The 19,248-nt window shown below is 41.4% G+C and overlaps 1 protein-coding gene across 1 annotated transcript in view; it reads right to left on the bottom strand.

The window, feature by feature from the left end:
• Nucleotides 1-3,262: 3,262 nt before the first annotated feature.
• Nucleotides 3,263-19,248, bottom strand: part of BIVM (basic, immunoglobulin-like variable motif containing) — a 79,314-nt gene continuing 63,328 nt past the window's right edge. The window contains exon 7 of the mRNA XM_053705474.1: nucleotides 3,263-3,921. Coding sequence (XP_053561449.1) covers nucleotides 3,625-3,921 — 297 coding nt within the window. The 3' untranslated portion in view covers nucleotides 3,263-3,624. The remainder of the gene's footprint in view (nucleotides 3,922-19,248) is intronic.

Raw genomic sequence — 19,248 nt, 5'->3', positions numbered from 1 at the left:
ATCTTTAGATCCAAAATTGGTCTGAATGTTCCCTCTTTTTTGGGAACTATGAACAGATTGGAATAAAATCCCATTCCTTGTTCTCTTATTGGAACTGGATGTATCACTCCCATCTTTAACAGGTCTTCTACACAATGTAAGAATGCCTGTCTCTTTATTTGGTTTGAAGATAATTGAGACCTGTGGAACCTTCCCCTTGGGGGTAGTTCCTTGAATTCCAGGAGATAACCTTGAGAAACTATTTCTAGCGCCCAAGGATCCTGAACATCTCTTGCCCAAGCCTGAGCAAAGAGAGAAAATCTGCCCCCCACTAGATCCGGTCCCGGATCGGGGGCTATCCCTTCATGCTGTTTTGGTAGCAGTGGTAGGCTTCTTGGCCTGCTTACCCTTGTTCCAGCCTTGCATTGGTTTCCAGGCTGGTTTGGGTTGTGAAGTATTACCCTCTTGCTTAGAGGATACAGAATTAGAGACTGGTCCGTTTCTGCGAAAGGGACGAAAATTAGGCTTATTATTAGCCTTAAAAGACCTATCCTGTGGGAGGGCGTGGCCCTTTCCCCCAGTGATGTCTGAAATAATCTCTTTCAAATCAGGTCCAAATAATGTTTTACCTTTGAAAGGAATGTTAAGCAATTTTGTCTTGGAAGACACATCCGCTGACCAAGACTTTAGCCAAAGCACTCTGCGCGCCACGACAGCAAACCCTGAATTTTTCGCCGCTAATCTAGCTAATTGCAAAGCGGCATCTAAAACAAAAGAGTTAGCCAATTTAAGTGCTTGAACTCTGTCCATAACCTCCTCATACGAAGATTCTTTACTGAGCGATTTTTCTAGTTCCTCGAACCAGAAACACGCTGCCGTAGTGACAGGAACAATGCATGAAATTGGTTGTAGAAGGTAACCTTGCTGTACAAAAATCTTTTTAAGCAAACCCTCTAATTTCTTATCCATAGGATCTTTGAAAGCACAACTATCTTCGATAGGAATAGTAGTGCGTTTGTTTAGAGTAGAAACCGCCCCCTCGACCTTGGGGACTGTCTGCCATAAGTCCTTTCTGGGGTCGACTATAGGAAATAATTTCTTAAATATAGGGGGGGGAACAAAAGGTATGCCGGGCCTTTCCCACTCTTTACTTTACTATGTCCGCCACCCGCTTGGGTATAGGAAAAGCGCCGGGGGGCACCGGAACCTCTAGGAACTTGTCCATCTTACATAATTTCTCTGGAATGACCAAATTGTCACAATCATCCAGAGTAGATAACACCTCCTTAAGCAGTGCGCGGAGATGTTCTAATTTAAATTTAAATGTCACAACATCAGGTTCAGCTTGATGAGAAATTTTTCCTGAATCTGAAATTTCTCCATCAGACAAAACCTCCCTCATGGCCCCTTGAGATTGGTGTGAGGGTATGTCAGAACAGTTATCATCAGAGTCCTCTTGCTCTTCAGTGTTTAAAACAGAGCAATCGCGCTTTCTCTGATAAGTAGGCATTTTGGATAAAAGATTTGCTATGGAGTTATCCATTACAGCCGTTAATTGTTGCATGGTAATAAGTATTGGCGCACTAGATGTACTAGGGGCCTCCTGTGTGGGCATAACTGGTGTAGACACAGTAGGGGATGATGTAGTATCATGTTTACTCCCCTCATTTGAGGAATCATCTTGGGCAATATCATTATCTGTTGCAATACTGTCCTTACTTTGTTTGGACACTATGGCACAATTATCACATAAATTTAAATGGGGAGACACATTGGCTTTCATACATATAGAACATAGCTTATCTGATGGTACAGACATGTTAAACAGGCTTAAACTTGTCAACAAAGCACAAAAAACGTTTTAAAATAAAACCGTTACTGTCACTTTAAATTTCAAACTGAAAACACTTTATTACTGAATATGTGAAAAAGTATGAAGGAATTGTTCAAAATTCACCAAAATTTCACCACAGTGTGCATTAAAAGTATTGCACACCAAATTTCAGAGCTTTAACCCTTAAATTAACGGAACCGGAGCTGTTTTTACATTTAACCCCTATACAGTCCCAGAATGAGGCTCTGTCTATAACTAGAAAGGCCCCCATCTGAAAAAGGTGTCCAACACAGTGCCTGCCGTTTTTCTAAACGTTCCCCAAGATTATAATACCAATAATTAGTTAGAATCTGCATAATATGCCTAGTAAAGCAACTGTTTTAGCCCAGAAAAATGTCTACCAGTTTTTAAGCCCTTTTTGAAGCCCTTTATTCTTTTATGTTTAACTAAGAAAATGGCTTACTGGTCCCCATGAGGGGAAATGACAGCCTTCCAGCATTACATGGTCTTGTTAGAAATATGGCTAGTCATACCTTAAGCAGAAAAGACTTAAAAACTGTTTCCCCCAACTGAAGTTACTTCATCTCAACAGTCCTGTGTGGAAACAGCAATTGATTTCAGTTACTGTCTGCTAAAATCATCTTCCTCTTACAAACAGAAATCTTCATCCTTTTCTGTTTCAGAGTAAATAGTACATACCAGCACTATTTTAAAATAACAAACACTTGATAGAAGAATAAAACTACATTTAAACACCAAAAAACTCTTAACCATCTCCGTGGAGATGTTGCCTGTGCAACGGCAAAGAGAATGACTGGGGTGGGCGGAGCCTAGGAGGGACTATATGGCCAGCTTTGCTGGGACTCTTTGCCATTTCCTGTTGGGGAAGAGATATCCCACAAGTAAGGATGACGCCGTGGACCGGACACACCAATGTTGGAGAAATATTTAATTCATGTTTCACATAGAACATACCATTTTTAACTTTACTTTTATTATCAAATATGCTTCAGTCTCTTGTTATCCTTTGCTGAAGACACAACATTGCACCAATCGGCAGCTAGCTCCCACTAGTGTAGGATATGTGTGTATTCATTTTCAACAATAGATACCAAGAAAACAAAACATTTGAAAATAGAAGTGATTTAAAAGGTGTATTAAAATGAAATGCTCTGATTCTTGCAAGTTTCATTTGGACTTTCCTAACCCTTTAAAGACCAGACTGTATATGTAGAGTAAGATAATGTTTCTTCCCTGTCTAACTTATTTATTTCTATATTCTTCTACTCTTGTTTCTGTAGTATTTTATCTTTACTATTTACATTAGTCTTTCACCCCGAAATATTTTATTCTGGCTCATATTGCAAAGCAATAGATAAACAGCAATAGGAGTGCAGTTGTTTTGTCTTACAGTAATAAAAGGTTCATAAAATAGAACCAAACAAAACATTTAGAGAAAAAGAAACAAATTTATTTTTTCTTAAAAATGTATTTAACATTGTGTATTCTTTAACCATTACATAACTTTTGTAAGACAAAAAAGCTATACTCAAATATTAATTGTACACACTAGTAGTGTTACGTTACAATATTTGAATCTTTTGTTGGCATAAAAAGGGCACACACTGAATACAAATATTTGGTATTTTAATAATCTAACTTAAAACATTTGATAAGAATGAGTTCTAGGCTAAACCAGGGCACCATAATCCAACACAAGCAGAGGAAACCATGAATCCCATTATAAAAAATAAATAAATAGTAACATGACTTTTCAGGCAAAGTTTTCAACTGTTCTCCCCAGTTAGATATTAATCATTGCCTTCACAGTCTGTATCACTCTCAGGTGACCCACTCCTCCTCCTCTCATGAATATTGCTCATCCTTTTCCATGCAAGCTCTTGCTGAAAACCTGCACTGAATGATCTTCCCAGCCGTCCACGCTGTTTCTTGGAGACATTGTCTTCACTTTCAGATTTAGGAATTCTCCGGGTATGTACAGGTGGCTGAGGTTCAGGTCTCAGATTCCCAAGCTGCAAGTTCCAGGGACCAAATCTTTGCCAGCTAAGTCTCTGAAAAGCTATGAGACAGTGAAGGTTTCCTCCAGTCTGAAAGATAAAAAGGCTTCTGATATTATATTTTCAAATTGTTCTAATGTTCACAAAGAAAATAAAAAGGATGCTTACCTGATACGTTCATTTCTTTCATGGTGGTGAGAGTCCATGAGTCATTACTCCTGGAATTCAACTCCTGGCCACTAAGAGGAGGCAAAGATTCCCAAAACGCTAAGAGCACTTAATTCCACCCACACTGTTATTCTAGTCTGATGTATAGTCAAGAAAGAAGAAAGGTAGGAAAGGTCAAAGTAGGGAAAACGAGGTGCAAACTAGAACTGCTGCCAGAAAAAAACGTACTTAAATAAATGAAAATGGGTGGGTCGCGTGGGCTCTCACCACCATGAAAGAAATGAATTTATCATCAGGTAAGCCTAAATTTTGATTTCTTTCATAAAGTGGTGAGAGTCCACAAGCCATTACTCCTAGGTACTAATACCCAAGCTGTGGAGTTTACGAGTAATTGGGCGAGACAAACATTTTTTAAGGCAGGCACCTAATTACCCGACACTGATGCCTGAAGGACTTATCTACAAAGCACATCAAAGTGATAGAATTTAGAGAAAGTATGTTGCTGCCTAGCAAATTTTTATTGAATATAATCCTCATTCTTGAAACTCCAAGAAGAAACTGATCTAGAAAAAAGGGCAATGCATTTTGGAAATGCTATAACATCTCAGAAGCTAAATAAACTAATGTGGCCTTTTACATGAACCAAAGGACAAACAAAATAATGGATTGTCTAAAAACCTTTAAAATAAGAATTCTAATGCACTTACAATATCTAAATTAAAGGGATAATAAAGGAAAATTATTACTATAAAGCATTAGGTAGGAATAAAGATGTATTACCAGCGCTAAACTGTGGGTCTACACACGTTTAATTGTAAATGTGTGTTGTGTGAATGTATCGTGCTGCGTGATCAAAGATTCAGTGTACCCTTAACACTGTTAGAGATATAAATAAACAAGAGAGCAAATCAATATAATTCAGGGCACACATATACAACTAAATGGTTCTACTAATTGATATTACAATTCCATATAAAACTTAGAAGAGTGTGTAGTAAATAATGATATACAGTCACAGAATTAATATGGCTTAGATATTGCTGGTAAAAGGTTGTCTTCTTATCAGAGATTACCCCAATCATATGAGGTAATGTATGTACACGGGAGGGCCAATACCGGTCTGATCCCTGGTCTGTTATTCTCCTCCGTTGGTTCTTTTTAGAGAAGGAGGGTGTAGTATAAAATCTTCTAAAAGCTATTTGCTTGGTGTGTCTCTTTAGGTTTTTTAGAACCTCTTTTCTGGTAGAGACTTCCAACCCCCCTTGCGATGGTATCTCTTGGTATCTCCCAGGAGTATGGTATAATTGGTATTTGTTCCTTATTCCCCAATTTCTCAGCAAGATGTGGAGGAAGAAATAAGAGAAAGGCACATAGCGTAACTCTGTTAAGCAAATAATTTATTCTGTTACAGGTAAAAACAATTTGCACTTACATTTCACATCCTTAATCCTTGATGAGGTAATCATTAAAACTTATACACAGATACAAGATTATACTTATACTGTGGTTGTAAGTAGTTCTCCACTCTTTGAATTGATTTGTTAATATGATCCAATACCAAAGTTCTTCTTTAAAATTCAAATTAATAAAAACGATAATATAAAAATGACATATCCTTATGTTGTGTATAAGTGGTGTGAATATCTTTTCTTATCTTAGCATGAGACGAGTGCACATATAAAACAATAGGATGCACTCAGTTCTATTCACCCTGGTCTATTCCGTATTCAAAATAATGCAGTGCACTTGCAAAAAGATCATGAGAATACTAACAGTGATCCGGAAGACCAGCCTATACTATAATAGCAGATAAGAAAACATTGAGCTTCAAGTTCGCTCTAAAATCAAATAATGCCGGTGATTATGTCGTGGAAGGTAAAACTGTACACCCACTTGTAACTTGCAGTTCCTTACGCATTTCAGAGTGTCAAAGTACTTTGTCAGAGGAAAGTTAGTGTGAACATAATCACCGGCATTATTTGATTTTAGAGCGAACTTGAAGCTCAATGTTTTCTTATCTGCTATTATAGTATAGGCTGGTCTTCCGGATCACTGTTAGTATTTTTATATTATCGTTTTTATTAATTTGAATTTTAAAGAAGAACTTTGGTATTGGATCATATTAACAAATCAATTCAAAGAGTGGAGAACTACTTACAACCACAGTATAAGTATAATCTTGTATCTGGGTATACGTTTGAATGCTTACCTCATCAAGGATTGAGGACGTGAAATGTAAGTGCAAATTGTTTTTACCTGTAACAGAATAAATTATTTGCTTAACAGAGTTACGCTATGTGCCTTTCTCTTATTTCTTCCTCCACATCTTGCTGAGAAATTGGGGAATAAGGAACAAATACCAATTATACTATACTCCTGGGAGATACCAAGAGATACCATCGCAAGGGGAGTCGGAAGTTTCTACCAGAAAAGAGGTTCTAAAAAACCTAAAGAGACACACCAAGCAAATAGCTTTTAGAAGATTTTATACTACACCCTCCTTCTCTAAAAAGAACCAACGGAGGAGAATAACAGACCAGGGATCAGACCGGTATTGGCCCTCCCGTGCACATACATTACCTCATATGATTGGGGTAATCTCTGGTAAGAAGACAACCTTTTACCAGCAATATCTAAGCCATATTAATTCTGTGACTGTATATCATTATTTACTACACACTCTTCCAAGTTATATGGAATTGTAATATCAATTAGTAGAACCATTTAGTTGTATATTTGTGCGCTGAATTATATTGATTTGCTCTCTTGTTTATTTATAAAGCATTAGGTAGTTCAATATTTAAGCATTAAAAGTACAAATACCTTGTCTTTCTTTATTCTGTTTCGCAGCTATCCTTGCTGAAAATTTGGCTCCTTTTCAAACTCCTTTTCATAAGCCAATCACAGTGGGCAACCTGGTTGCTCCTGTCATGCACTGTCCTTTGAGAGCACAGGCACCCTAATTCCCTATATCTACCTAACATGCACATATTGAATTGATCACAACCCTGAGAATCCTCGTCAACGTCACCGATCTTGCAATCAAATGACCACTGTTTCTGCAGAGACGGAGCAATAATAATAAAATAATAATAATTGTGCAAGCGACCGTGAACGCGCATAATATGCTAATTTTATGCTTATCGTGGGAGTGATGTGTGTAGTTTGGACAGCATCTAAATCTGGAAATCTATATTTAATGAAAAAGTAAATGGAATATGTTTATTAGATTAAAATAAAAAAAGTCTTCCAGCAGAAGAGATTGCTAAAAACAAAAAAAACTTCCAAGACAGAAGCTAAATGTCCAAAACATGCAGGTTTGAAAAGAGAAACCTGAAAAGCGTGTAAATAAACAAAACCAAATGAATGTTCCAAAAAGGAGATCCTGGTTTAGACAATGTATATTTCCTGACGAAAGCCTTGATGTCAAGACACATCAATTTTCCTGTAGTATGAAAAAGGAAAAGCAGAAATATGACTTTTTAAACCCTTAATGACCACAGCACTTTTCCATTTTCTGTCCGTTTGGGACCAAGGCTATTTTTACATTTTTGCTGTGTTTGTGTTTAGCTGTAATTTTCCTCTTACTTATTTACTGTATCCACACATATTATATACAGTTTTTCTCGCAATTAAATGGACTTTCTAAAGATACCATTATTTTCATCATATCTTATAATTTACTATAAAAAAACACACATTGGAAAAAAAAACACTTTTTCTAACTTTGACCCCCAAAATCTGTTACACATCTGCAACCACCAAAAAACACCCATGCTAAATAGTTTCTAAATTTTGTCCTGAGTTTAGAAATACCCAATGTTTACACGTTCTTTGCTTTTTTTGCAAGTTATAGGGCAATACATACAAGTAGCACTTTGCTATTTCCAAACCACTTTTTTTAAAAATTAGCGATAGTTACATTGGAACACTGATATCTGTCAGGAATCCCTGAATATCCCTTGACATGTATATATTTTTTTTAGAAGACATCCCAAAGTATTGATCTAGGCCCATTTTGGTATATTTCATGCCACCATTTCACCGCCAAATGCGATCAAATAAAAAAAAAAATGTTCACTTTTTCACAAACTAGGTTTCTCACTGAAATTATTTACAAACAGCTTGTGCAATTGTGGCACAAATGGTTGTAAATGCTTCTCTGGGATCCCCTTTGTTCAGAAATAGTAGACATATATGGCTTTGGCGTTGCTTTTTGGTAATTAGAAGGCCGCTAAATGCTGCTGCGCATCACACGTGTATTATGTCTAGCAGTGGAGTTAATTAGGTAGCTTGCACAGTTAATTTTAGCTTTGTTGTAGAGATCAGCCTCCCACCTGACACATCAGACCTCCTGATCCCTCCCAAACAGCTCTCTCCCCCCCCCCCCAAATGTCCCCGCTATCTTAAGTACTGACAGAAAGTCTGCCAGTACTAAAATAAAAGGTAGCCCCTTTTTTTTTAGCATATTTACATATTCTGCTGTGAAGGATCCTCCCTTAGCCCCCAACCTCCCTGAACCCCCCCCCCCCCAAACAGCTCTCTAAACCTTCCCCTCTACCTTATTGAGAGCAGCTGCCAGTACCCAGTTTACAAAAACAAAATGAGTTTTTCTTTTTCTGTAGTGTAGCTACCCCCCTCCAAAGACTAATCCCCTTCCAGATCCGTTTTTATATGGTTTTACTGCACTTCCCTCCCCCCATTCTCCCACTTTTGCCAAACATAAAGTTCTGTAATGTAGCGGTTCCCACCCGCTCTCTCCCCGTGCACCCGCCGCCGTCCGTGAGCGCCCCTGATCCCGCCCCCCTCTTACTGATCTAAGCCATTGATTGCCACCCACCTGGCTCCCACCCACCAACGATACCAGCCATCGATGTCCGGTGCAGAGAGGGCCACAGAGTGGCGCTTTCTCTGCATCAGAGGGGTAAGAAATGTTATTGCAAGATGCCTCGAGGCATCACTGCAATAACCGGAAAGCAGCTGGAAGCGATCAGGATCGCTTCAGATGCTTTCCAAGATCGACGACGTACTCCATACGTCCTCGGTCGTTAAGGGTATTTTTTGTGAGGACGTACGGCGTCGGTCATTAAGGGGTTAAAGAGTTAACAGATAAGTCGCTATCCAAACCAACTTGCAATTGGAAGAATTCTTGAATTCTAAGAGTATTCTAAAAGTATGCCAGCTAAAAACCTGGTTTTCAAAAGCAGGAAAGAAACAATTTTCCAAATGGTTTGAAAATAATTTACTGTGTAGTCTGAAATAAGGTGCTCAATACAGCATCAATGAAACTTCTGTTATAAAAAAAATAGGTAAACAACCTCTAATCCATTAGGATGAGAGACTTGAGATCTTGATGATTGGAGAAAGCTTGACAACTGATTCACAATCAATGTCCTGAGGGAGCCTGACTGGAGCATTCAGATTAATGAAGAATGCTCTATTCAATATGAGCTAAGGCTAAACCCCAATACCAGAGAATGATGTCTGCAGACATTTTCCAAGTTGGGCGAATAAAGGACGCCCCCAGAAAAATAGTTTGAAAAACTATCCCCTGGGACAGAGATTGCCTTACTAAAGAATCCCATAGGAGTCTATGAGAAATTACAGAACCGTGCCAAAGGAAGAACATCTGATGTTGCAATCATCAGACCTAACTCTTCCATACACTGAGCTACAGATAGAGTGAGCAAAATGACTAACTTTGATCCCTGACCTGTTAGAGAAAGCTGCATAGTCACTAAGGGGCATATTTATCAAGCTCCGTATGGAGCTTGATGCCCCTCGAGGCTCGCCGGAAACAGAAGTTATGAAGCAGCGGTCTAAAAAATACGATCGGGTTGATTGACACCACCTGCTAGCAGCCGATTGGCCGCGAATATGCAGGGGGCGGCATTGCACCAGCAGTTCACAAGAACTGCTGGTGCAATGATAAATGCCGACAGCGTATGCTGTCGGCATTTATTGATGTGCAGCGGACATGATACGCTACTTCGTATCATGTCCGCTCGCACATTGTTAAATATGCCCCTAAGCCTATAAGGACTTCTAGAAAAGAGATAAAATGAGAGATAACTCTTTTAAAATGAATTCTGCAACAATGTCTGCAAAGAAAACAGTACAATGTTGGTATGAAATACAGCTGAAGGAAAAAAAACAGAATTTATGCTTACCTGATAAATTACTTTCTCTTACAGGTGTATTCAGTCCACGGATTCATCCTTACTTGTGGGATATTCTCAATCCCTACAGGAAGTGGCAAAGACAGCACACAGCAAAGCTGTCCATATAGCTCCCCTCAGGCTCCGCCCCCCCAGTCATTCGACCGACGGTTAGGAGAAAAAGGAGAACCATAGGGTGCAGCGGTGACTGTAGTTATTGTAAATGAAATTTGAACCTAACTTAAATATCAGGGCAGGCCGTGGACTGAATACACCTGTAAGAGAAAGTAATTTATCAGGTAAGCATAAATTCTGTTTTCTCTTACTTGGTGTATTCAGTCCACGGATTCATCCTTACTTGTGGGATACCAATACCAAAGCAATAGGACACGGATGAAGGGAGGGAACAAGTCAGGTAACCAAAACGGAAGGCACCACTGCTTGCAAAACCTTTCTCCCAAAAATAGCCTCCGCAGAAGCAAAAGTATCGAATTTATAAAATTTGGCGAATGTATGCAGTGAAGACCAAGTCGCTGCCTTACAAATCTGTTCAACAGAAGCCTCATTCTTGAAAGCCCATGTGGAAGCCACAGCTCTGGTGGAATGAGCTGTAATTCGTTCAGGAGGCTGCTTACCAGCAGTCTCATAAGCCAATCGGATGATGCTTTTCAGCCAGAATGACAGAGAGGTAGCAGTCGCTTTCTGACCTCTCCTCTTACCAGAATACACAACAAACAAGGATGATGTTTGTCTGAAATCTTTAGTTGCTTTTAAATAGAACTTTAAAGCACGAACCACATCAAGATTGTGCAACAGTCGTTCCATCTTAGAAACTGGATTAGGGCACAGAGAAGGAACAATAATTTCCTGGTTAATATTCCTATTAGAAACCACCTTTGGAAGGAAACCAGGTTTAGTACGCAAAACGACCTTATCTGCATGGAACACCAGATAGGGTGAATCATACTGCAAAGCAGACAATTCTGAAACTCTTCGAGCAGAAGAAATAGCTACTAAAAACAAAACTTTCCAAGATAATAACTTGATATCTATGGAATGCAAAGGTTCAAACGGAACCCCTTGAAGAACTGAAAGAACTAAATTTAGACTCCATGGAGGAGCCACAGGTCTGTAGACAGGCTTGATTCTAACTAGGGCCTGTACAAACGCCTGAATGTCTGGTACAGCTGCCAGACGCTTGTGTAACAGAATAGACAGAGCAGATATCTGTCCTTTTAAGGAACTAGCTGACAGACCTTTCTCCAAACCTTCTTGGAGAAAAGACAATATCCTTGGAATCCTAACCTTACTCCACGAGTAACCCTTGGATTCACACCAACAAAGATATTTCCGCCATATCTTATGGTACATTTTCCTGGTGACAGGCTTTCTGGCCTGTATCAGAGTATCTATAACTGAATCAGAGAAACCCCGCTTAGCTAGGATTAAGCGTTCAATCTCCAAGCAGTCAGTTGCAGAGAAACTAGATTTGGATGCTTGAAAGGACCTTGGATTAGAAGATCCTGCCTCGATGGCAGTTTCCATGGTGGGACCGATGACATGTCCACTAGGTCTGCATACCAAGTCCTGCGTGGCCACGCAGGCGCTATCAGAATTACCGAAGCCTTCTCCTGTTTGATTCTGGCTATTAGCCAAGGGAGAAGAGGAAACGGTGGAAAGACATAAGCTAGACTGAATGACCAAGGCGCTATTAATGCATCTATCAATGCCGCCTTGGGATCCCTGGATCTGGATCCGTAAAGGGGAAGTTTGGTGTTCTGACGGGACGCCATCAGATCCAACTCTGGAATGCCCCAAAGCTGGGTCAGCTGAGCAAAAACCTCCGGGTGGAGTTCCCACTCCCCCGGATGGAAAGTCTGACGACTTAGAAAATCCGCCTCCCAGTTGTCTACCCCTGGTATGTGAATTGCAGATAGATGGCAGGAGTGATCCTCCGCCCATTTGATGATCTTGGTTACTTCCTTCATCGCTAGGGAACTCTTTGTTCCTCCCTGATGATTGATGTACGCCACAGTCGTGATGTTGTCCGACTGAAACCTGATGAATTTGGCCTCTGCTAGTTGAGGCCACACCTGGAGCGTGTTGAATATCGCTCTCAGTTCCAAAATGTTTATCGGGAGAAGAGATTCTTCCCGAGACCATAGTCCCTGAGCCTTCAGGGAGTTCCAGACCGTACCCCAGCCTACCAGACTGGCATCGGTCGTGACAATGATCCACTCCGGTCTGCGGAAACTCATTCCCTGAGACAGGTGAACTTGAGACTGTGGTGACATTTTATTACTGGATTAATAGATAACCACAGAGACAACCACCAGAGAAGAGAGTCTCTGGTTTTTTGATCCATTTGGATTTGAGGAGACAAATCTGCGTAATCTCCATTCCACTGTTTGAGCATGCACAGCTGCAGTGGTCTGAGATGGATTCGGGCGAAAGGGACTACGTCCATTGCCGCAACCATTAAACCAATTACTTCCATGCACTGAGCCACGGAAGGCCGAGGAATGGAATGAAGAACTCGGCAAGTATTCAGCAGTTTTGACTTCCTGACCTCTGTCAGAAAGATTTTCATTTCTACCGAGTCTATTAGTGTTCCCAGGAAGGGAACCCTTGTGAGCGGGGACAGAGAACTCTTTTCTACATTCACCTTCCACCCGTGAGACCTTAGAAAGGCCAGAACGATGTCCGTATGAGCCTTGGCTCTGTGAAAGGACGACGCCTGTATTGATATGTCGTCTAGGTAAGGTGCTACTACAATGCCCCGCGGTCTTAGAACCGATAGAAGGGACCCTAGCACCTTTGTGAAAATTCTGGGAGCGGTGGCCAACCCGAAAGGAAGGGCCACGAACTGGTAATGTTTGTCCAGAAAAGCGAACCTTAGGAACTGATGGTGATCTTTGTGGATAGGAATATGTAGGTACGCATCCTTTAGATCCACGGTAGTCATATATTGACCTTCCTGGATCATCGGCAACATTGTCCGAATGGTTTCCATCTTGAAAGACGGAACTCTGAGGAATCTGTTTAGAATTTTTAGATCCAGGATTGGCCTGAAAGTTCCTTCCTTTTTGGGACCTACGAACAGGTTTGAGTAAAAGCCCAGTCCTTGTTCTGCATTTGGAACTGGGTGTATCACTCCCATTTTTAGTAGAATCCTTGAATTCTAGAAGATACCCCTGAGCAACTATTTCCAATGCCCAGGGATCCGGAACGTCTCTTGCCCAAGCCTGAGCAAAGAGAGAAAGTCTGCCCCCTACCAGATCCGATCCCGGATCGGGGGCTACCCCTTCATGCTGTCTTGGTAGCAGGAGCAGGCTTCTTGGCCTGTTTACCCTTATTCCAGCCCTGCAAGGGTTTCCAGGTTGCTTTGGGCTGGGAAGCGTTATCTTGTTTTGCGACAGCAGGTCCGCTGCTGAAGTTGCGAAAGGAGCGAAAATTAGCCTTGTTTTTGGCCTTAAACGGCCTATCTTGTGGAAGGGCATGACCTTTGCCCCCAGTGATATCTGAAATAATTTCTTTCAGCTCAGGGCCGAAAAGGGTCTTCCCCTTGAAGGGAATATTTAACAGTTTTGTTTTGGACGACACATCCGCCGACCATGATTTGAGCCAAAGCGCTCTTCACGCCATGATGGCAAAACCTGAGTTTTTCGCCGCTAGTTTAGCTAACTGTAGAGCGGCATCAGTGATAAAAGAATTAGCCAGCTTTAGAGCATGAATTCTATCCATGACCTCGTCGTATGAAGTCTCCCTCTGGAGCGACTCCTCCAGGGCCTCAAACCAAAAAGCCGCTGCAGTAGTTACCGGAATAATGCAGGCAATTGGTTGAAGCAGAAAGCCTTGCTGAACAAAAATTTTCTTCAGCAATCCTTCCAATTTTTTAACCATAGGATCTTTGAAAGCACAACTGTCCTCTATTGGTATAGTTGTACGCTTGGCCAGTGTTGAAACAGCCCCCTCTACCTTAGGGACCGTCTGCCACGCGTCCTGCCTAGGGTCGTTTATGGGGAACATTTTCTTAAAGATAGGTGGGGGAACAAAGGGTACACCTGGTCTCTCCCACTCCTTAGTCACAATATCCGCCACCCTCTTTGGGATCGGAAATGCCTCAGTGTATACAGGGACCTCTAAAAATCTGTCCATTTTACACAATTTTTCAGGGACCACCATGGGGTCACAATCATCCAGCGTAGCTAAAACCTCCTTAAGCAGGACGCGGAGGTGTTCCAGCGTAAATTTAAACGCTAAGGAATCTGACTCTGCCTGCTGAGAAACTTTTCCTGTGTCAGAAATTTCTCCCTCAGACAGCCCTTCCCTCACTGCTACCTCTGAGTTTTGTGAGGGTACAACAGATAAATTATCCAAAGCTTCAGATTGCTCATCCTCTGTATTTAAAACTGAGCTATCGTGCTTTCTTGGAAAAACTGGCAGTTTGGATAAAAATGCTGCAAGGGAATTATCCATTACTGCTGCTAATTGTTGTAAAGTAATAGGGGCCAATGCGCTAGAGGTACTAGGCATTGCTTGCGCGGGCGTAACTGGTGTAGACACGTGGGGGGAGGAAGAAGGACTATCCTCATTACCCTCCGTTAAGGAATCATCTTGGGCAGCATTTTTAATTGTCACTGGATGATCTTTAAAATGCTTAGATATTTGTGCACACTTTAAACATAAATGCAATGGGGGTATTGCCATGGCTTTTGAACATAAAGAACAAGGTCTATCTGAAGGCTCAGACATGTTTGACAGACTCAGACAACACTAAAATATTGAAAAAAATACTTTTTGAAAAAACTTTACTGTCTCTTTAAATAATAAAAAGCACACACTTTTTTACCAAATCATCAAAAAACATCCGATCTTAATGAAATTTGCACCATATGATCCTAATGCCTTGAAATGATTGCACACAAATTTTCAAATTGTTTTACCCACTACAGTACGATGCCACAGTCTTTGCTGTGGCTTTACCTTCCTTTAGGGTTATTTGCAGGTGTAAATTAAGCCTCCCTGAAGTCCTCCTGTACTCTAAAGGCCCTGCACATGAAGCTGCATGGAGCTGTGTTGCAAATCAACTGCGCAATTGAGGCCCCCTCCTTCATTACTCCAGAGTTATGGGGCCTTTCTGAGTCAGATTAGCTGTCTTACAAAATGCCAGGCATAAAAAAAGTCCCCAAAAAGTGTTTCCAACGTCTAAAACGCTTAATAAATATAAGATTACCTTAATAAAGTAATCGATTTAGCCCATCACAGTGTCTGCCAGTATTAAAGCCCTTAACTGAAGCCATCATTCTATACTGTGTCTCAGAAAATGGCTTACCTTCCCTCATGGGATTTCTGTCAGTCTTCTAGCACTACCAGTTCTTGTTAGAAAAAATGACTGAACATACCTTAAGCAGTATAAGCCTGCAAACTGTTCAGTATAAGCCTGCAAACTGTTCCCCCCAACTGAAGTTCTCCTGTACTCAACAGTCCTGCGTGGGAACAGCAATGGATTTTAGTTACAACATGCTAAAATCTTTTTCCTCTCAGCAGAAATCTTCATCACTTTCTGCCTCAGAGTAAATAGTACAAACCAGCACTATTTTAAAATAACAAACTCTTGATTGAAGAAATAAAAACTACAAATCTAACACCACATACTCTTTACCCTCCCGTGGAGATGCTACTTGTTAGAGCGGCAAAGAGAATGACTGGGGGGCGGAGCCTGAGGGGAGCTATATGGACAGCTCTGCTGTGTGCTCTCTTTGCCACTTCCTGTAGGGATTGAGAATATCCCACAAGTAAGGATGAATCCGTGGACTGAATACACCAAGTAAGAGAAATAGAGCGTTTACTAATATGTTGTCCAGTTATAGAGCCACTGAATTACATGAGTGCTATTACAGACTAGAGAGTTTCTAGAACCTTCGTAAAAATTCTATGAGCTGTAGATAGACCAAATGGAAGAGCCACAAACTGAAAAAGTTTGTCCTGAAAGTCAAATCTTAGAAGCTGGAGATGGTCTAGGAATGGGAAGGCATGTATCCTTCAAATTAAACCTTGACATAAATTGGCCTTGTTGAAAAAGGAGTAGAATTGTCCATATTGTTACTATTTGAAAAATGCTATTGTTTTAAAAAAAAAGATACATAATACCTTTATAACCCATTCCCTAGTTTTGCATAACCATTACAGTTATATTAATACACTTTTTACCTCTGTGATTACCTTGTATCTAAGCCTCTGTAAACTGCCCCCTTATTTCAGTTCTTTTGACAGACTTGCAGTTTAGCCAATCAGTGCTGACTTCTAGGTAACTCCACGTGCATGAGCACAATGTTATCTATATGACACACATGAACTAACACCCTCTAGTGGTGAAAAACTTTAAAAATGCATCCAGATAAGAGGCAGCCTTTTAAGGTATAAGAAAACAGAATTTATGTTTACCTGATAAATTACTTTCTCCAACGGTGTGTCCGGTCCACGGCGTCATCCTTACTTGTGGGATATTCTCTTCCCCAACAGGAAATGGCAAAGAGCCCAGCAAAGCTGGTCACATGATCCCTCCTAGGCTCCGCCTACCCCAGTCATTCGACCGACGTTAAGGAGGAATATTTGCATAGGAGAAACCATATGTTACCGTGGTGACTGTAGTTAAAGAAAATAAATTATCAGACCTGATTAAAAAAACCAGGGCGGGCCGTGGACCGGACACACCGTTGGAGAAAGTAATTTATCAGGTAAACATAATTTCTTTTTTCTCCAACATAGGTGTGTCCGGTCCACGGCGTCATCCTTACTTGTGGGAACCAATACCAAAGCTTTAGGACACGGATGAAGGGAGGGAGCAAATCAGGTCACCTAAATGGAAGGCACCACGGCTTGCAAAACCTTTCTCCCAAAAATAACCTCAGAAGAAGCAAAAGTATCAAATTTGTAAAATTTAGAAAAAGTGTGCAGTGAAGACCAAGTCGCTGCCTTACATATCTGATCAACAGAAGCCTCGTTCTTGAAGGCCCATGTGGAAGCCACAGCCCTAGTGGAGTGAGCTGTGATTCTTTCAGGAGGCTGCCGTCCGGCAGTCTCATAAGCCAATCGGATAATGCTTTTAATCCAGAAGGAGAGAGAGGTAGAAGTTGCTTTTTGACCTCTCCGTTTACCAGAATAAACAACAAACAAAGACGAAGTTTGTCTGAAATCCTTAGTAGCTGCTAAGTAAAATTTGAGAGCACGAACTACATCCAAGTTGTGCAACAAACGTTCCTTCTTTGAAACTGGATTAGGACACAAAGAAGGCACAACTATCTCCTGGTTAATGTTTTTGTTAGAAACAACTTTTGGAAGAAAACCAGGTTTAGTACGCAAAACCACCTTATCTGCATGGAACACCAGATAAGGAGAAGAACACTGCAGAGCAGATAATTCTGAAACTCTTCTAGCAGAAGAAATTGCAACCAAAAACAAAACTTTCCAAGATAATAACTTAATATCAACGGAATGTAAGGGTTCAAACGGAACCCCCTGAAAGAACTAGGTTGAGACTCCAAGGAGGAGTCAAAATTTTGTAAACAGGCTTGATTCTAACCAGAGCCTGAACAAAGGCTAGAACATCTGGCACAGCTGCCAGCTTTTTGTGAAGTAACACAGACAAGGCAGAAATCTGTCCCATCAAGGAACTTGCAGATAATCCTTTTTCCAATCCTTCTCGAAGGAAGGATAGACTCTTAGGAATCTTAACCTTGTCCCAAGGGAATCCTGCAGATTCACACCAACAGATATACCAAATTATGTGGTAATTTTTCTGGTTACAGGCTTTCAGGCCTGAACAACAGAATCTGAGAACCCTCGCTTTGATAAGATCAAGCGTTCAATCTCCAAGCAGTCAGCTGGAGTGGGTCGAACGGACCTAGAACAAGAAGGTCTCGTCTCAAAGGTAGCTTCCATGGTGGAGCCGATGACATATTCACCAGATCTGCATACCAAGTCCTGCGTGGCCACGCAGGAGCTATCAAAATCACCGACGCCCTCTCCTGATTGATCCTGGCTACCAGCCTGGGGATGAGAGGAAACGGCAGGAACACATAAGCTAGTTTGAAGGTCCAAGGTGCTACTAGTGCATCCACTAGAGCCGCCTTGGGATCCCTGGATCTGTACCCGTAGTAAGGAACTCTGAAGTTCTGACGAGAGGCCATCAGATCCATGTCTGGAATGCCCCACGGTTGAGTGACTTGGGCAAAGATTTCCGGATGGAGTTCCCACTCCCCCGGATGCAATGTCTGACGACTCAGAAAATCCGCTTCCCAATTTTCCACTCCTGGGATGTGGATAGCAGACAGGTGGCAGGAGTGAGACTCCGCCCATAGAATGATTTTGGTCACTTCTTCCATCGCTAGGGAACTCCTTGTTCCCCCCTGATGGTTGATGTATGAACTTGGCCCTCGCTAGCTGAGGCCAAGCTTTGAGAGCATTGAATATCGCTCTCAGTTCCAGAATATTTATCGGTAGAAGAGATTCTACCCGAGACCAAAGACCCTGAGCTTTCAGGGATCCCCAGACCGCGCCCCAGCCCATCGGACTGGCGTCGGTCGTGACAATGACCCACTCTGGTCTGCGGAAGGTCATCCCTTGTGACAGGTTGTCCAGGGACAGCCACCAACGGAATGAGTCTCTGGTCCTCTGATTTACTTGTATCTTCGGAGACAAGTCTGAATAGTCCCCATTCCACTGACTGAGCATGAACAGTTGTAATGGTCTTAGATGAATGCGCACAAAAGGAACTATGTCCATTGCCGCTACCATCAAACCTATCACTTCCATGCACTGCGCTATGGAAGGAAGAGGAACGGAATGAAGTATCCGACAAGAGTCTAGAAGTTTTGTTTTTCTGGCTTGTGTCAGAAAAATCCTCATTTCTAAGGAGTCTATTATAGTTCCCAAGAAGGGAACCCTCGTTGACGGAGATAGAGAACTCTTTTCCACGTTCACTTTCCATCCGTGAGATCTGAGAAAGGCCAGGACAATGTCCGTGTGAGCCTTTACTTGAGGAAGGGACGACGCTCGAATCAGAATGTCGTCCAAGTAAGGTACTACA

The sequence above is a fragment of the Bombina bombina genome, chromosome 3, assembly GCF_027579735.1.
Source record: "Bombina bombina isolate aBomBom1 chromosome 3, aBomBom1.pri, whole genome shotgun sequence".
In the NCBI taxonomy this organism is placed as follows: domain Eukaryota; kingdom Metazoa; phylum Chordata; class Amphibia; order Anura; family Bombinatoridae; genus Bombina; species Bombina bombina.
This window is presented reverse-complemented; position numbering and strand designations above follow the sequence as displayed.